The sequence below is a fragment of the Nyctereutes procyonoides genome, unplaced genomic scaffold (assembly GCF_905146905.1).
Source record: "Nyctereutes procyonoides isolate TBG_1078 unplaced genomic scaffold, NYPRO_anot_genome, whole genome shotgun sequence".
Taxonomy (NCBI): Eukaryota; Metazoa; Chordata; class Mammalia; order Carnivora; family Canidae; genus Nyctereutes; species Nyctereutes procyonoides.
In genome coordinates this window covers 23,233,313-23,253,015 of record NW_026575052.1, presented here as the reverse complement: position 1 = coordinate 23,253,015, position 19,703 = coordinate 23,233,313, and the positions used below count along the sequence as shown (strand labels likewise).

General features: G+C 37.2%; 1 protein-coding gene and 1 pseudogene across 13 annotated transcripts in view; both read right to left on the bottom strand.

Annotated features, from left to right (window-relative positions):
- CHD9 (chromodomain helicase DNA binding protein 9) overlaps positions 1-19,703 on the bottom strand; it is a 221,508-nt gene that overhangs the window by 19,834 nt on the left and 181,971 nt on the right. For 9 of the 13 annotated variants that reach the window (XM_055330958.1, XM_055330956.1, XM_055330965.1 and 6 more), the window contains 10 exons: positions 17,665-17,768; positions 17,040-17,157; positions 16,351-16,408; positions 13,431-13,473; positions 12,030-12,249; positions 9,140-9,342; positions 4,476-5,384; positions 3,365-3,528; positions 1,730-2,002; positions 827-995 (listed from right to left, as the gene is read on the bottom strand). In XM_055330958.1, coding sequence (XP_055186933.1) covers positions 827-995; positions 1,730-2,002; positions 3,365-3,528; positions 4,476-5,384; positions 9,140-9,342; positions 12,030-12,249; positions 13,431-13,473; positions 16,351-16,408; positions 17,040-17,157; positions 17,665-17,768 — 2,261 coding nt within the window. The remainder of the gene's footprint in view (positions 1-826; positions 996-1,729; positions 2,003-3,364; positions 3,529-4,475; positions 5,385-9,139; positions 9,343-12,029; positions 12,250-13,430; positions 13,474-16,350; positions 16,409-17,039; positions 17,158-17,664; positions 17,769-19,703) is intronic. The other 4 variants (XM_055330963.1, XM_055330968.1, XM_055330962.1 and 1 more) reach the window with 3 other exon arrangements.
- LOC129514340 (U4 spliceosomal RNA) lies at positions 5,822-5,954 on the bottom strand (annotated as a pseudogene).

Sequence of the window (19,703 nt, the reverse complement as noted above, 5' to 3'; positions counted from 1 at the left end):
AGCACATTAGCCCAAGATCAACAAAACAAAACAAACTTCGTATGGTTTCCTCAATGCCTATAGAGCACCCAACACATAGCTCCAATTTGGTGTTTAGTAAATACTGTTGATTCAAATTATCAAAAGGTTAGAAAAAACACAGTCCCAAGAGGAGAAGATATGATCACGGATATCAGAATGTTAAGATTATCATATAGACAGGAATAGCTTGATTCTATGATACCTTTAAAGACAGAATTTCAATCATTAAGGAAAACCAGCTGCAGGCAAAATTTGCTTCCAAATAAGAAGGAATTTTGTGATAATCAGAGCTGCCCAGTAATATAAAGGGCTGTTTAAGGTAGGAACAACCTTTTTTCCTGCAAATATTCCATGAGACTGAAGGGTTATCTTTCAGGGTTAGTCATGACAATCCCGTATCCTGTAGATGACTGGACAACACTGTCTCTAAAATCTTTCCAGTACTTCTCATTTTAACTTCCTCCACTAATCACCATTAATATGTGATTTCGGTGTTTGCCTTCACATTCACAATCTGCTTTCATATTAAAATGCTGTTGGAACTTTTACCTGTATAAAACTACTTGACAGATTATTTCTACCCAAATATTTAGGACCCCAAAACAAGATTGCACCCTGCTTTAAAACATCAGATTAAAAGTCCCAGTAGGTTTTTATTAAGACCTAAAATTATATATTTATAGACATAAAAGAGACCTCAACATTAGAGGACAAATGAATTTTTAATAGAAGAATAAATAAAAGAGAATTTGGAAATGACAGCAGAAGTATTTCATGCTAAGGGAATTATCATCATCACAGTCACCTGATACTGGCATGGATTTGGGAAAATTGGCGAGGCTGGTCTCTGATGCACTCTGTAGCTCGCGAAGCCGAGCGAGGTACTGCTGCTGCCCCAGAGCACCATCTTCACTGTCGAATGGTCTTTTCTGAGCAAGCCCCTGCTTCTGAAATGTCAACTTCAAACCACCTTCCTGTTAACAAACACCATTATCAAGAAAGAAACAATTAAAAAAAAACTCATTTCAGCTATTAGGAGAAATTTTTTACTTAGAAAAAAATGAATTAAAAACCCTGAAACATTAATCAAGTTCTCTTCTTATTCAGAAATCAACTAAAGAAGAAAAAAATCAACTCATTTCTATAATGAATATTAAGTCTTCCATCTTAAAAGAAAAAAAATCCAGGTACTATATACACTTTTCTGAGCAAAACAGTTTTTCATGTGACTAGTACTATCAGCTTCGGACATACATTTCTAAGTACATTATTCAGATGACATTTCAGAGAACGTTACCCATGTATTAGACATGGAGTAATCAATTTAGCTTCAAAAATCATACTGAGAAATGAAATATTACTGATAACAGGGCATGCTAAGTGTTTAAAAGAGAAAGTACACCGACATACCACTTAAATATTACATAAAAGAATCAAAACAATTAGAGTTTGCCAGACTGCTTAAGAAAAGCATTCTTGATCGGCAGAAGGACTATTTTCAGAAGTACAGGTAGAGAAACATATTTAATGACGATCCTTCTAGTAGAATATTCAAGTTTAATAGCCTGGATTTCAAAAAGAAAACAATCCAAATACCAGAAAACAAGTATGTGAAGGAAGTAAGAGTGAGAGCAGGCAGCCACTTGCAGAAAAAGCATGCTGCACACGTAATCGCAATCGGGTCCTAGGGCAATAAAAATAAACATACGTCTTTGATTTTCACTGTAAACTCCTTTTCTCGTACATGCTTCTTCACCTTTGACATCTGTGTTGACTGATCATGTTCTTCTTTACCACCGGCACCTGGGGGAGTGGGTACACCAGGTTCGCTATATTCTGTAGCTGCGCCAGGACTGTCCAGCAGTTTTGTGGTATAGAAAGAAGCCACTGTGTTGGCATCATAACTTCTTCTAGCTGAAGGCCACTTCCCTTTCAGCACTGTTTGACAAATACTGTCCAGCCGATTGATCATCACGCGGTCCTGGAAGAGCATGCCACATCAAAGTGTGATTTCAACAATCAGACCACAGACCTTTGGAGATGAAATGGCTCAGGGCCTTGATGGATATAATCCCAGTACAACATACATACATTTGGTATATATACACAGTCGCATACCCGTATCATAATTCTGTAAGAATTCAATTACAAATTTCCATTGGAGTTCAAAAATATTATATGATAGACTTCTGTTATTTTTATTTTTATAATTACACAGTTAATACAGGTTCCTTGTAAAAATTCAAACAACTGAGAACTAGGTAAGAGTAGAGTTCTCCTTTTGTTAAAAAGGTTTTTTAGGGCAGCCCGAGTGGCTCAGCGGTTTAGCATCGCCTTCAGCCCAGGGCATGATCCTGGAGACTTGGGATCGAGTCCCACGTTGGGCTCCCTGCATGGAGCATGCTTCTCCCCCTGCCTGTGTCTCTGCCTCTCTCTCTTTCTCTCTGTGTCTCTCATAAGTAAAATAAAATCTTTAAAAAAAAAAAGTTTTTAAAAGATTTTAGAGAGCAACAGCGAGCATGTGCACTCAATGCGGGAAGGAAGGTGAGAGGGGAAGAGAATCTTAAGCAGACTCCATGCTGAGTACAGAGCCCATGTGGGGCTCAATCTCATGACCCTGAGATCATGACCTGAGGGGAAATGAAGAGTTGGATGCTGAAGCAACTGCACCACCTATGTGCTTTTTTTTTTTTAATTTTTTTATTTTATTTTATTTTATTTACGATAGTCATACAGAGAGAGAGAGAGAGGCAGAGACACAGGCAGAGGGAGAAGCAGGCTCCATGCACCGGGAGCCTGACGTGGGATTTGATCCTGGGTCTCCAGGATCGCGCCCTGGGCCAAAGGCAGGCGCCAAACCACTGTGCCACCCAGGGATCCCCACCTATGTGCTTTGAGTAGAATTCTCCTAAAGGTTAAGTATTCTTACACTAGTCTAGCCACATACTGACAGAAGAATTATATGAATCCAACCTGAACTTTTGCCACTGAAAGCACATGTACCTAAGTGAACTTTTTTTCTAAGTCACCATTGGCTATGGTAAATTTCTTTAAGGAGACTCAGCTCAAAGCACCTATTTCATAAACAAATACTTGAATATTAAGTTGTTTATGAATGTAAGCATTATCTCTTATTCTAAACATTCTAAGATTATGTTGAGAAACATACACATTCCAGTAGGCCTATTTACTTGATAGTAGTAGTTGATACTTTTCATGCTAACGCCAAAATGCCACCTATGTTTTACAGTGACTTACTTTTCCATATGAGAAGAATATCTACCATTAAAGCAACAAAAATACTCAAAAAAAGATCTGTTCCAACAGGACACTATCCATTTACCTTTGGCCAATATGAAGCTGCTAGCATGTATCCCCCTTGTAAGATGTAAGCAGACTCTGGCGTCCCATTGTTCATCTGGAAACTATCCTGTGTCTCGTCCTGGGTAGTGCTCAGTGATGCGACACTTTCTTCATCATAGGCTTTCACGTGAGGGGTACCTTCTGCTGAGAACAATTATAACTGTTTCAAAAAGACTGCATAAAACAAGTTTATATATACTTTTCAAATCTTAATTATTTAGATATATTTAAAAAGGAAAAATTTAGAAGTGAAACAAATGGTAAAAAAAAAAAAAAAAAAAAGGAAAAACTCACCTAGGATACAATAAAGTATTCATAGTTTAAAAAATTTCCATAAGAGCAAAATGAGGAGCACTAAGAAATTTAAGGGGAAGAGGTTTACAAAACATCCCTTCCTGCATGAAAATGTGACCCTCAGTTAATTGTGTAGGTCTGCTTCCCTGGAAACAGATAAACTCCTGACTGATCAACTATATTTGGACTGGGAGGACCATAAATACTTGACAGGCATACTAAAATTCTCCAAGGAGGGGTTTCCTATAATTGGCCACATCCTTGTGGCAACCCTGAAACTTGTGTCCATAGAGTTGTTACAAGAGACTCTGGCTTCAGTGCCCACTCAATGTCAACTCATTTCCTTGCACCTGAACTATGGGCTGTGGTGAGTACACCTGCAGGAGAGAGCCATGTAACACCACTCTGCTGGCAAGGTGTCACTGTCATACCTATCCTCTATTGCTCTGAGTAGATAGCTGCTAAGTATGGCTGTTATAGAATACGATCCTGATTTGTTTACTGATCAACTTGTTCAGAAGAAATGCAACATTAAATTGATGGTGATCACAAGGAACTAAAATTATTGTGTAAAATGCCTAATTTCTGCTTGACTAACCCATTTTGCAGTACCTTGAATATTGAATAGAGGTATGTGCACCAGTAATTCTAGTTCCCTTTTCACTAGTGCTTCCTATGCAAATCTGTACGTATAAAATTTAAGTTAACCATTTTCAACATGCTTCAGTTATCTGAACCAAATTCTTTTCATTCTCACTTGAAATGTCATAAAACAGAAAAGCACTTTATGCATATACCTCGCTTTTGGACTTCTTCTTCTTCACTGTCACTTTCTTCTGATGAAGATGAAGAGGAGGATGATGAGGAAGAGGATGAGGATGAGGATGAAGACGATGCTGAAGAACAAGAGGATGAAGAAGAAGAACTAGAGCCTGATCGAGAGTGGGAACAAGAAGAGGAGGAAGACGAGGAAGAAGATGATCTGGAAGAACAGGATGATCTCTCAGAATCAGAGTCAGACTCAGAACTAGATTCGGATCCTCTTTTGTGGACTCGCTGTTTCTTAGAAGCTGGGTTTGGAGTTAGGGGTTCTGTTCTGGCTGCAACCATGCGTCTGTCTGTTTCACCTTTTCCACCAGATTTCTGGTCTCCAGTGGCCTGTGGTAGAACACCGTTCTTTGGACTTACAGGCTCAGACTTTATTAGTGTCCTGGTTTCCTCAGAAGACATAGATTCTTCTTCAGAAGACTGAGGCTCCTCTTTAAGATTTTCACTTTTAACTTTCATATCCTCTAGAATAATACCTTTAGCATCTAGGAGCCTAGGTAGAGAGGTAAGAGGAGAAGCAGAAAGTGCTACTTGATATTGCTGTAAAAGTGGGGTAGAAGTCCTTGAATGAGCCATCTTACTTTGACTGTAGTTCCTTTGAGCTGCCATAAAGGAGAGTTCAGGATCACGAAGAATGTGATAGTCTGTTCGGCTCACCCCATGTTTAGCAGCTCCAATGAGCAAGTCCCTGTCATGAGGGCCACATTCCCACCAGACTGGTAAGTCTGGGTTTGGATGGCAAAGCTTCAAGCGTTCAAACAATTGTGGATGTCGGAGGGCCTGTTCTCGTACTTTCCTTAGAAGTTCAATCCGATACAAAGTCCTAGAAGCACGTTCTTCTGTGATTGGTTGGATAAAAATATTTGGATCCACCAATTCTACATTAAAACAAGAATAAAAACATTAACCTCAAAAACACTTTGTTACAGATTTAAAACAAATAATGCAACTTCTTAAAATGTACATCTAGGGGGATCCCTGGGTGGCGCAGCGGTTTAGCGCCTGCCTTTGGCCCAGGGCGCGATCCTGGAGACCAGGGATCGAGTCCCACGTCGGGCTCCCAGTGCATGGAGCCTGCTTCTCCCTCTGCCTGTGTCTCAGCCTCTCTCTCTCTCTCTGTGTGTGACTATCATAAATAAATAAATAAATTAATTAAAAAAAATGTACATCTACTCAGTATCAGTGTGTAATCTCCAGAAATTCTTTTTAAAATTTATAAATGAGAAAAAATAAAAAATTTAAAAAGAAGTACCAAAATCCATACACATAACACTGGATCTTCTGAAAGTAAGTAAAGGATAACATTTTTTTTGAATTATGTGAATATAAAGGAGAATTTAAGAAATTCCCTATGAGCTATGTCTTTACTAATCTGTGCCTTAATCAATTAGCAATAATCGTGCCTCAGATAAACCTCACTGGCTACAATACTGCCACTGCACAAAGCTTCTGTGCTTTAATCAAAGAGAAGAACACTTACTGGAATCATTTATAAGTAAAAATTAAAACTGTTAAATCATACTCTATAAACAAACCCTAGCTGCACCAGGGTAACTCAGTGCATTGCAGTGAACTCAAAGGAACACCAAAGGCTTTCTTTAAATTTGAGGGAAATGAAGAAACTTCAAATGCTATGTGAAGTAATGGCTTGAGCTAGTTCAGTTTCAACATTAGATTTTGCTATCCTGGCAGTTTAGAAGTATTAAAAAAAAAAGATAAGCACTTGTTGAAATAATGCAGGGGCCACTTAAAAGAGCTCGTATAATTTGAGCATCAAAATAATGACAGTATTGGGTTATAACCTACAGAATTAAAAAGTATTTATGAGTCCATTCTGATATGAATAATTGATCAGCAGATGAAAGCAAAGCAACAGTCTGCTTGCAGCAGAATTCCACAGTAAAAACTATTACACACAAGGACCTACTCATGGATACTGAAATCAATGGGTAAAAGTTTGAGGAGAAACAGGATTTGTGTGATCTCAAAGTATCTCCTAAAGATATCTGTTAACTGCAGGGAAAAGACAGCAATTTTATACTGGGGAAACAGCACAGACTACCATAGCCAAACAATCAAGGGCAGTATCATCAGTGTTGGACATACTGACATCCTGAACTCATGGTACGTTCCAAGAAGGACACACCATTTCTGCAGTACTCTTGACAAAATGCACAACCTCAATGCAATCATATGAAAACAGAAGACAAATCCAAATTGAGGGATTTGTGGTAAAATAACAGATCAATATTTTTGTAAGGTATCAGAGTCATAAAAGACAAGAAGAACTGAGAGTCTCTTACAGACTATAGGAAGCTAAGGGGAAAGACTAACGAAATACAATGTGGGATCCTACAACTAAAAAGGACATCAGTGGACAAACTGTTAAGATCTGACTAGGTATTCAGTTTATAATGGCCCTGTACTAATGTTAGTTTCCAAGTCTGATAATACTATAATTAGTCATGTAAGATTTCACATGGGGGGGGCAGTGAGATATACATGGAAACTTCTATAGTTTTTTGCAACTTTTCTGAAAGTCTAAAAGTAGTTCAAAATAAAAAGTTAAAAAAAAAAAAAAAAAAAAAAAGAAGGGCAGCCCAGGTGGCTCAATGGTTTAGCACTGCCTTCAGCCCAGGGTGTGATCCTGGAGACCCAGTATCAAGTCCCACGTCACGCTCCCTGCATGGAGCCTGCTTCTCCTTCTGTGTCTCTGCCTCTCTCTCTCTGTCTGTGTCTCTCATGTCTTTTAAAAGAAAAAAAAAGACATCAAGGACCATACAAACATTAGTATGGAATGGGAAACAGAGAGGGAGTATCCATTCTACCTCCAGTGTTTGAGAGTTGTAGCGTGCCTGACAGGTGTACACATCCCATTCGTAAGTAAGTGTAACTATTTAAGAAAGAAGGGTAGTATTTTTTCTTTTTTTCAATTTACATTATATTTTCAATTGATCTGTTTGATCAAAATGTTGATTTGTCTCAAACAATTGATTTGATCTAGTAATTTCAAACCAGACTGTTGGACATAAATACTTACTAAGTTGTTTGGATCAATTCATTAAACAGAACCTTTAGCCTCAGGTGCTGTGAAAAATTAGAGACAGTAAGGGCTCTATGAGCCGAGGAAATTTGGAAAACTGATCTAAGTAAAACCTCACTCCCATTTCCAATGAGAAAACACTACCTTTTCAATCAATACTTAGTAATTAACCCTTTCCTTCTTGTTTTAAAACTAGAGTCAGAAGCGGTTCATTGATTCACTACATTTTATACTCTGCTGGTAGGAATTAAGAAAATAAATAAATAAGGGCCTCTTGGTAACCATAAATATCAGAAGACACAATATTTTGCTTTATCTGTCTTTTTAAACCATTGATAGTCTTACAAAAGGTGCTTTTTTAAAAGAGGTTTTATTTATTTATTCATGAGAGACAAAGAAAGAGAGGCAGAGACATAGGCAAAGGGAGAAGCAGGTTCCCCGGGGGGAGCCTGGTACAGGACTCCACCCCAGGACCCTGGGATCAGGACCTGAGCCAAAGGCAGATGCTCAACCACTGAACCACCCAGGTGCCCCTGCAAAAGCTGTTTAAGTAGACTAAAATCTACTTTGAATCATCTGGTATTTGGGTAATCAAGTGATGGGCTTCTTTATTCAGCAGACTGACAACAGATCTGTTAGGACATAAAAAGCAAGCAAACTCACATTTATGTCCTTTTATTAACCATTTATATTTTTTAGTATGAAATAGGAGTAGGAAGCCACTGGTTTAGCAGTTGGAAATCATATTCAACAAACAACAGAGACAGTGGCTTGTAATAGCACTACTGAGAGGGGCTGCTGGCAGGATGAGCTACTTCTCTGGGCTTCAAAGATAATGAAATAAATTCACCCCAGACCAGGGTTTTGGCTGAGCATTAGCACCTCTGATTATTCTTTTTTTAAGGCTCTAGGTGATTTTTTTTCCTACTAAAATTCTTTAAAATGTCTTTTGAATGGAGGCCTCATTCTTTGCAAAATTATTCATGTAAATAAGCCCTCTAACACACTTCTTTAAGATGGACTAAAAATACAGGTTAGTTCTATTTATCACAAGCTACCATTTATCTTCTACCTCCCCCTGATCATCAGCCTAATACTGAGTAAGCACTGGCCATTCCTCAAAACTCAAAGTGTAACTATTTGTTTTAGATCTTATTTTATTTTATTTTTTAAAAAAGATTTATTTATTTATTTATTTATGAGAGAGAGAGAGAGAGAGAGAGAGAGAGAGAGAGAGAGAGAGAGAGAGAGAGAGTCAGAGACACAAGAGGAGGGAGAAGCAGCTTCCATGCTGGGAGCCTGATGTGGGACTCGATCCTGGGACTCCAGGATCGCGCCCTGGGCCAAAGGCAGGTGCTAAACCGCTGAGCCACTCAGGGATCCCTAGATCTTATTTTAATAGCAGGATTAACAAATAGGGAGACCTTTGAGCATAGCTTTTTTTTTTTTTTTTAGCATAGTTAATTTGCAATTCTGAGAAATTATTGATGTGTTGAATTAGTATTGAAATAAACAAACTGGAAATTTCTGAATGTTAGTGCTTTTTGCTCTTTTGACCAAAACTAGGAAAGACAGAAATTTTATACCTACCTTCTTTGGAAGGAAGACGACAAACCCTCCGACACATAGACATGAATGCATACAAATACTTCTCCAAGCTATCATCAGTCTTCTTATGCAGCCTAGCCATAGCTCTAAATTTTGTCCAATCAAATTGGCCTCTATCAGGGTCAAATACCACTCCAAATGTAGACACAACTCTGTAAAAGTCAGCTTCTTCTCTTCTTGTCCATCTATTTTGAATCAGATTAAAAAAGAAGTCACATTGGTCACTAAAATATTTTTCTTTTTTTAAAATTTAAATTCAATTAGCCACCATAGGATACATCATTACTTTCAGATGTTAAAATGAATATTTACTAATGCTGAATATAATGCCTATAATAAAATTTAAAACATTTCAAGTACCTAAAACTTGCATTGGGCTCTGCACTCAGCAGGACTCTGCTTAGATATTCTCTCCCTCTGCCCCTTCTCCCACTTGGGCACTCTCTCTCTCTCTCTCAAATAAATAGTCTTTAAAAAATGCTAGTTGACTCATCTATCCAATCACACTTCTTTTCCTTCAGACAATAATAGTTTTTTGCATATCTGCTATGTAAGAAAATATGTAGCAGATATGTAAAACATGATGACCCTACCTTTAGGGAAAAGATAAAAGATTTCAAACATATTTCTAGTATAAGGTAGCATGTTAGTTGTATGCATTATAGAAACCAAGAATTTTTGGAGAGCACAGAAGATGGGAGGACCACTTCAGACCTGAGTGATCAAGAAAGCATCACAGAAGTGGCATTTAAGATGGACTAAGGCTAAGATCGGCCTGGGAATTATAGGAGGAGGGCACAGTATAAGCAAAGTAGGAAGTAATCTATATTTTGGGGGTATGATGAGCATTCCAGATCCAGATCAACAAGGATATGGCTCATATTGGGGATAGAAGGAGATAGGGTTAGGGTCAGATTATGAAATAATTAATATACCTGGCTAAAAATAGTTTCTATTCAGTAGAGAGCTCCTAAAGATAATATTAAAGAGGGTAATAATATTTTTATGCATCACAGATCTACAAACACAGCCTAATTTAGGGACACTTTTTCCTGGTTAAGTTATGGAATTGTGTGAATGAGAAAGAATATATGAGACCTTTGAAAAACATCAACAGGCCATTTTCATCACAGTGCTACAGTAAGAAGATTAATGTGATAATAAAGTAAAAATAGCCTAGGAAACCAATCAGTATTAAAGAGTAGGAAGAAGGGTGTTCCAGGTGATAGGAACAATATAAGCAAGATATTGAGTCAAGAATACATAGGACATTATGGCTGAGGGAACAATACTGGATAGAATTAGAAATGCATGTGGATATCAAAAACTGCAGACTCTTGAACTGAGGTTTAAGAATTTAAACTTTATACCTGTAGTAAATAAGGAGCCATTAACTATCATGATAAATTTGGACTTTTAGGAAGATGAATCCAGATCTGACCAACCAAGGGAAAAATGCATGTGGGAGGTTAAAGATGGCCATGAATTCTCTGCCACTCTTCCCAGGGAGAAGAACAATCTCTTTCCTCTCCCTTTAATCATGGTTGACCCTGTGACTTCTTTGACCCACAGAAGGTAGCAGAAGTGAAACTTTGTAACCCTGAGGCTGAGCCTTAAGAAACTGCAGCTTCTTCTGCCTTTGCTACTGGAAATGTTCCCTCATTCAAGCTTCCAATTGGCAACCCAGTGCCAACTGCCAGCCATGTGGGTGAGGCCACTCTCCCTTCCAGCCATCTCAGCACTTCTGCCAATACCATGGAGAGAAGAACCACCTGGTCAACCCATAGAATTATGAGAAATAAAAAAGCTCATGTTTAAGTCATCACGTTTTGGGGTGTGTGTGGGTGTTATTATGCAATTATAGATAACTGAAACAGTGTATTTACAGAGGTAGTAGTATTTGAAGAAGATTATGTCTAGGACATTGAAAAATCTTAAATTTCAGACTGATTAAATTCTGGTTACAATGAATTTTTTGTGCTGCAAATACAAAAGAAAACTGATATATTTTCTAGAGAACATCCAAGGACCCAGGCTTAACAACGAGGCCAGCTTTTTTGTTGTTGTTGTTTTTTTTAAGATTTATTTATTTGAGAGAGGATGAGAGAGAGCAAGTTCGAGCTGGAGGGAGAACAGAGGGAGAAGCAGACTTCTCACTGAGCGGGGAATCCAATGCAGGGCTCCATCCCAGGAACCTGAGATTATGTCCTGAGTCAAAGGCAGCCGCTTACCAAATGAGCCACCCAGGAGCCCCACAAGGCCAGCTTATTGAAAAATACTGCTATTCTTTTCAACATACTCTTTTTTAAGAAGTTAAAGCTTTTGGGAAGAGAGAAGCATGCCTGTCTTAACAAGTTCTCTTGCAAAAAGGTCTCCCATTTTCTTCCCCTTTGATATCAGTAGTTCCAAGGGTTCATCCTCTATATAAAGCATAAACAGGCTTGTCTTCCATACATTCTTCTATTTCATAAATGTCATAATGTAAGAATAAGGTAGAATGGATTTTATTTCATGTAATTTAAAAGTTTGCTTTATTAATAATTTATTTCTTGAGTTTGCATTGCAACTTCAATTTTTTTAACTCACTTCATAAGCATGACAAAATAATGATTAAATATGAAGCATGGCTAGGAACTACAAAATGCAATAATCTTTGACCATATTTGTGTGTATATATGTGCTTTGACCATATCTGTGTGTATATGTGTATGAGTATATATCTATGTACGTGTGTGCATGCATAAAACATTGCTTTGAGCAGCTTCTCTACTTATGTTTTTCATAAAGTGAGATACACTCTAACAACCTTCTGAATGAATAACTACATTTATACAATTATACTAATATTAAAAATTTAGGGCTATTGTCTTACCTCTGCTGTCTTTCTATCTTGGCTGCCATTTTAGGATTGAGAGTGGCTTCTTCATAAAGAGGCTGCATTACACTGGCAGGCACTGAGAAAGTAGGCTGTATCTGCTGGATTTGTCTGTTTTTATTAGTACGCTGATACGCAGTGATTAGACGCCTCAAACGTGTAGTTAAAGCTGACTGAGTTGGCCAATAAATTTTATCACCCTCCATCAGTTGACCATCTGTATTTAAAGAAACTCATGTCAATAATAATAATAATAATAATAATAAAAGCAACTAAAAACAGAAAACCCTGCCCTACAAAACTAAATAGATATTAAAATGAAGCTCATTTAAAAAATGCAAATTTCCTTACTTAAAACTTTTTTTTCTTTCAATCTGATTATGTGGGAAAAAACCCACAAAGCCAAATATCTCATTATAAAAAAGTTTTCTTTTAACTACAGCTCTAAAAACGTCACAACAAACTTAAAAAACAGTTCAAAGTAAGTAGGTCACAGTGGATAAAGAACCACAATAGTATCTACCAAACATCACTTGCACAGAAAATACAACTCTTGCATTTCCAGGTCTAATATGTTTTACTGGCTGGCAAATATTCAAATGCCTTAAACTTAAATGAATTAAAAGTCAAACTGAAATCCCTGAGAAGTTGAATACTGTAAACTCTTACAATTAAAGACTTCTTCTGTATTAAATCTATCTCAATTTATGTGAGAAAACAGTTTAAAGGTCATTAGTGAGGAACATATATTATAAAAAATTCTCTACGACAATGCTGTCACTTTTAAATTTTATTCACCTAATAAAGTGCAGGATCTAGCTTTCTATTTCTAGGGTATAATCTTATAATTACATATACCATAATTAAGCGGCATTCATGCAAAGCAAATACTACTCTTTCCTTCCTAGTCAAACTATGAGAGGAGAAGGCCCTATTCTCCTTGGGTGTCAGCTGGGAGTGATTGTACTCTGGTGACAGCATGTTTTTATCTTGATAATCAGAAGGAAGGAGAATAAAGACCCTGCAAAGAAAGGCTTTGCAGAAAAGGGGTATGAGAAAGGATGGCTCCTAATATGCATGTGGAATTGATAAGCTATTGAATGCATTACTGAATCAGTTCTTTGATGATGAAATCTCATACATAAGTTTAATTATCAAGCCATAAAATCATGAAAGCTTTGATTCCATAAAAGCAGTGAGTCACGGCATAAAGATTTGCAACTAAAAATATTGTTAAAATCCCAGTCAACTAGTATGTCCTATATAATGATTATGATAGTCTTCAATAAAAATTTCATATGCATCTAAAACAACATAGAAGTGTGATAGTTTACTGATTTCATGGTATCATGAGAATGTGAATTTCCACTACTAAGTATAAAGAGAAATGCAATTTACCTCCATCTGCTATAACAAGATCTCCTGGTGAAGAAACATCATCCTTTTAAAAGAAAATTTAAATTTGTCACAGGGTGATTGGATCAAGATACATTAAAGAAGAAAAGAGAATCAAACCTCTTAATATACTAATAGACAACTTTTTGCACTAGAATTAATGATAAATTTAGTAAAAATAAAAATCTTAATATCTTGTTCTCAATTCCCACGCTTTTACATTTCTCTGTTGCCTTATACACTTTAGACCAGTTATACACTTTAGACCAGTTACTTTCCACTAAAATTTTCCTCTCCCATGATTACACTTAGGCCAGGTGCTTTTCCTTCACCCTAACTGCAAATATGCCCTAGGTTTCAACACTAATAGGTTTTTTTATATATATAATAACTTTCATAATTTATTCATTCTCATATTTAATTAGATAACCTGCAAAACTCTTCTCTTTCAGCCTTGAACAGTTTGCTTGTGCTGTATATCTAGTTTTTATCTGTCAACAGAGAATCTCCAGTCAGATAATCCAACACTACTGTAAACATATTCACAACTTTAGTGGTTTTATTCCAATGACTATTATTTCCTATTGTTATTTTAGAAAAGCCTGAAGTTAGAATTATCATCATTCCTTTGTAAATGGGTCTTTTTACTCTGGCTGCTTTTAACATCTGCCATTTCACTGGGATGTTTTTTTGAGTGGATTTAATTTTGTTTATTTTGCCAAGATTCACTTTATTTCTTGATTCTCAGAATACATGTCTTTCACTGAATCTGAAAAATTCTCAGTGGGTATCTCTTAAAACAGGTCTCCCTTCTGCCCTCTGGAATACCTATTAGACATATGCCAGACATCATTATGTTATCCTCTTTGTCTCTGAAGAGTTTTTCATATTGATTTAATGTCTCTTAGCCCTAAATTCATTGCCTCTCACACCTTTTATTGGTACTAAGAAAATGGATCTGGGCTCTTTAAATATTTTTTTTTTTTTTTTGCCAGCCAGTTTGATGTTAAGCTTTCTCAGTAATGGCAACCAGAGAGACACTGTAGGAGGAAAAGGGTTTTACTTCTCTGGTTTGGGGGAACTCCTCCCTGGCTCACCTCTCACAGCACATGCAGCTTCCCCAAGGCCCACTTCTGCAGTTCAAGCAGTTTCTTTAAGGGCCTGTTGGCCAGCAGCTTCCCCTAGCAGCCTTGGCCTCAGGTTGTGGTTTCATAGCAGAGTGCCTCCAGTGAGACGCTTCCCTAGGAAAAGCTCCCTTGGGCAGGTAGATTTCCAGCAAGTTGTGCGAGCGGGGCATCACAGCAACTGTTCTGCCATCCAATGAGGTGTGGCTAATGCCCTCTCAAAAGAGATGAGGATCCAGCCCTGCCTGGGACGGGGCTCTTCCTTGGCGGCTCTGTGTCAGCCCTGGAGTAGTAGCTAGTCCTCTCTACTTAAATCTCCCTATTATAGTCAATAATTCTTTACATTAAACTTTACTCAAATGACTATGTGGTTGGTTTCTTTCTCCTGATTGGGCTAAACTGAGCCATTGTGCTACATTATGGATCCTTTCCTCAAATCTGTTTTCTAAATCATTTCTTTTCTCAAGATCTGTGTTTAATTTGCCTCCTCAGCACAGTGTTTAACCTATTTGTTGAATTTTAACTTTCAATGTATTTTCCACTTCTAAAGTTATAAAAAATTCTTTTTTCATATGTCCCTTGTCTTTTAAAATCATGTATCTTTCTTTTTTGTTCTTGGGTCTTTTCTTTAATGTCTTTGACAGTTTAAAAAATTACTTATTTTCTATTTTAATATACCTCCATCAGAAGTTCTTAGAGTCTAATCTTGTTCTTTGTTGTATTTGCTAACATTCACTCATGGTAAATTGTTCCTCATAGATTTTAAATTTTTGGATTTTTGTCTTCATTTTATGGAGGGCTTTTATCTTCAGGACTCAAGTACAGTCTACACTGAAGCTGATTCTTCCACAACTCTTTTTCTTTTTGTTTCTACTAGGTACCTCAGGGGTATTACTAACCTGGAACCTTTCCATATTACATTTTATTGGCTCAAGAGTTCTTGGATCATGCAGAGGATATAAAAAAACCAGTAAGCTCAAGAGAAAGCAGGCCTCTGGCTATGAATTCTCAAAGCAAACAATTTTTTTCCCTAGCCAGCACCCTCATGGAGATAAATTTCCTTGCTGTTTCCCTATGTGTTTGTCAGGCAGTACTGCTCTCTGAGGGTTCTCATTCTATGCAGGGTCTCTGTTCTCACTGCCACACACAGGCCTGGACCCTCTCTAGTCCTCACACAGGCATCAATATCTAAGCCCCTTGGCCACTGAGACCAGCACACCTTACCTGACAGTTACAGCACCATCTAGTCGTCTCCACGCCTTGATAAGTATTACAGAATCTCTCATCCCTTTCCACATCCTTTCTCTACTCCACAGACTATCTTCTATATTTTCACCTAACTCAGCTTCTTCCTTTTGACTTTCTATAAACAGAACACTTAGAACAGCTCAGAATTCCTCTAGGCCCTACCCTCTATTTTAAACCCTTTATGTAGGTATAGTTTCTATCTGTTGCTGTGTACTTTGAGTATCTACTTCTGGTTTTTCCCCTGACACTGTGCTTCTTAGATCCTAGTAGTGCAGCATGTGGGAAAGCTCCATTTCATCCATATGTCCACCCCAGCCTCCAGCTTGTCTAGAAGGGAGATCGGGCATATTCTGAAGGACTACTTGTGGTATCTGTCAACCCAAGTGGTTCACTAACTTAGCTAATCTTCTGAAGAAGAGAATCATGTATAAGGAAAACATATGAAGGAAAAAACACACAAAAGAAAAAGCAAACAAAAGAAATCATGGAATAAGAATTGAGGATTAAAAAAAAAAAGAATTGAGGATTTTAAAATAGGATCCAAAGCATACCTCTATATCATCTTTAAAGATAGCTGGGGCAGGTTTGTATTCTGGATCTTCCACATCCCTGTTAAAATACCAACAGATACTAGAATTGTCATGCTGGACATAAACTTTCTCTTGACAGGACAAATGAGAGTCTTGTGGGAAGGACGTTTTAATGTGATTTTGTACTGAAATCTCTGTTCGTTAGCCTGAGGAGCCAGCCAAGCCACAGCATGAACGTAGTTATGTGGCAAGTCAGAAGAAAGCTACTTCTAATTGAGTCTTACTACCAAGTTCACTTTTAAATGTGCAATATTAACCTCAACAACAGTCCCTTACTTTTATCTTTTGGTAAGAAAACAAAGATAGTAAAGACCTTATAACAGATAAAACGAAAAAACATCCTATTTCTCTTCAATTGTAATATTCTTAGTTTCTTCTCTCTATGCCCTTAGAATTGTATGGCTTTAATGGCCATGACTGATAATGGAAAAATGAAGGACTCACCACAAGAATGGGTATAGGGCAGGTGGAGTCTCTTCTTTGATCACACCACTGGAAAAATTCTAATTTATTAGAGTTTTGTTAACTCTTTTAGATTATAAACTCCAATTGTCTTACTACTACATTATTTAAAGATAAACATCACCAACAGAATATGCTGCTGCTGATAGAGCTATATGAAAAAAATCATGTCTCTGAAGTGCACATACCCATCCATATAATCATTTGCCCTCTGTTCAGCAGCAACTGCTTTCTCATCAGGTTTTCCCACTCTTTCCAAGAAGCATAATGCTGGGTCTGCTCGGATAGTGTTATATTTTTCATAACCTGGGTTGGGGGGGAGGGAGATCACCAATTAGAAAGTGAAAAGGATAAAAAGAAAAAAGGTGTATGAATATAAGCATTCCTCATATTTATAGTGGATGATGTTCCTGGACTAAAGGAACCATATATTAAAAACTACAGGGTAAAGCAGATTTTCTGGAAATTATCATAAATATTACATGATTTGGCATAGGTATATTTAAAAATTTATATTAAATTTATCAGTTAAAATGAAAAAGAGGAAAACTGATCATACAACAAACTTTACACGAACTCTTCCTGAGGGGAAGTTAGTAAGACCTCTGTTCAGGAGGGGGCAGGTCATGTATGCCAGCCTTTTCATGAAGAAGTGTAGTGATGGACACATAATTTGGTGTTGTGTGCTCTCCATGATATGTATAATAGCATCAGTGTTACCGGAATGAAGCTATAGTTGGGAATCGTTAAACTGAGAACTAGTTGAATCACATTATACACAGAAGAGGACTACCTACTTTACTTCTCACTTACCATGTTTAAAAACTCCAATAAGAAGTGACTTATCAGCATCAAAATCCCACCATTCAGCAGGAACTTCTGAGTGGTCTGGTTCTGGGACCCAAACATCAATGTCACTTAAAAAAAAATCATGATATGGCACTATGAATAATTACAAACAAGTCAAAGAGGAGGCAGATTTTACCTAGCTTGTAAAAAGCATTACCTTTTTTTTTTTTAAGATTTTATTTATTTATTTATTTATTTAAAATTTTTTTATTTATTTATGATAGTCACAGAGAGAGAGAGAGAGGCAGAGACACAGGCAGAGGAGAAGCAGGCTCCATGCACTGGGAGCCCGATGCGGGATTCGATCCCGGGTCTCCAGGATCGCGCCCTGGGCCAAAGGCAGGCGCCAAACCGCTGCGCCACCCAGGGATCCCGATTTTATTTATTTATTCATGAGAGACACAGAGAGAAAGAGGCAGAAACACAGGCAGAGGGAGAAGCAGGCTCCATGCCGGGAGCCTGGTGTGGCACTCGATCCTGGAGCTCCAAGGCAGGAGCCAAACTGCTGAGCCAACCAGGCGTCCCAGCATTACGATTTTTAAGAAAAAGAGGTTAAGATTTTATTTCCTTGATTTTTAAAAAAATTTTCCACGATTATCACCAATTAAAATTACAAAATTGTACAGCACCAACAAAATTACCAAAAAATGAATTAATATCCTTAAACTCAACAAAAGACATTTTTCAATAGGTTTACTGAATCTTTTTTTAAGGTTTACTTTATTTACTCTTAAAGAATCATTCTTTCTACTGATTTCCTTCAGATATAAACAAAGCATTTTATGGGAAAGTAGAATCTTTTGTCAGCAAACAAATTGACAAAAATCAGCTGGCTCAACTATTTCATTTTGTGTATGAGGAGCCTGAGGCTCTGGAAGGGCAAATTAACTGCTTTAGGCTTCAAAACAAATTATATATTTTCTAGACTGCTATTGGTAAGAATATGCCACTGAAAAATTAAGCACTGCTTACAAGTGAAGGAACATGGCAAGTTTTTGATTCATAATTTGACTAAAATACTCAGAGTGCTATTTTTATGCTGTATATAAATATCATGCCTAAAAATGACAATATGATAAAGTAAGAAAACTATAATAAATCCATGATGCTTTGGTAATTTGGCTGTTTTCATGAGTATGAAACAACTACTAAAGAGCACTCAACAATTCTGCAAACATAACTTCCTTTGCTTATCATTTGAAATTATTATTTTCCCAGAAACTTTTTATAAGTAACACATACATCACTGCTAAAAATTAAAACATGCCACGCATGGAAGGACTGAAACATTTACTTCTTTACATAATGATTCAAGCCACTGTCTCCCTCAGCCTAGCAGATCACTAACATCTGACAATAATTATCGAACAAATATCATTAATTTTTAAACACACACGCATCATTCTTATATTTTACTCAACAAAGAAGGTAGAGGGGCATTGGGGTGGCTTGATTAGTTAAGCATCGGACTCGATTTTGGCTCAGGTCAGGATCTCAGGTGGTGGGATCAAGTTTCACGTGAGGCTCTGAGCTCAATGGGGAGTCCGCTTTACTCCTCCCTCTACACTGCATCTACCTCAGATAAAAAAAAATTTTAAAAAGAGTTTATTTATTTGAGAGAAAAAGAGAGCACAAGCAGGGGGAGGGGGAGAGGAAGAGGGAGAGCCGACGCGGGGCTTGATCCCAGGACACTGAGATCATGACCCGAGCTGAAGGCAGACGATTAACTGGCTGAGTCACCCAGGTGCCCCAATAAATAAATATTGGAGACTGGATAGGATAAATTACCTTGGGAAATCAAATTTTCTAGTTGAGAGTTTCCCTATTTGATATTTGTGAATTATCAGTTTTCAAGGAATCAGAGATATAACAAAACATAACAAAATTAAGCAGAATTTCATCTCCTTGTCTTAGCATCAAAATTTCATAAGTTAATAAACAAAAGCCTATTGTTTTGAAAAAATTTGAAGTTTCCTACTTACAATTAAGTTGTGTAGCAAAAG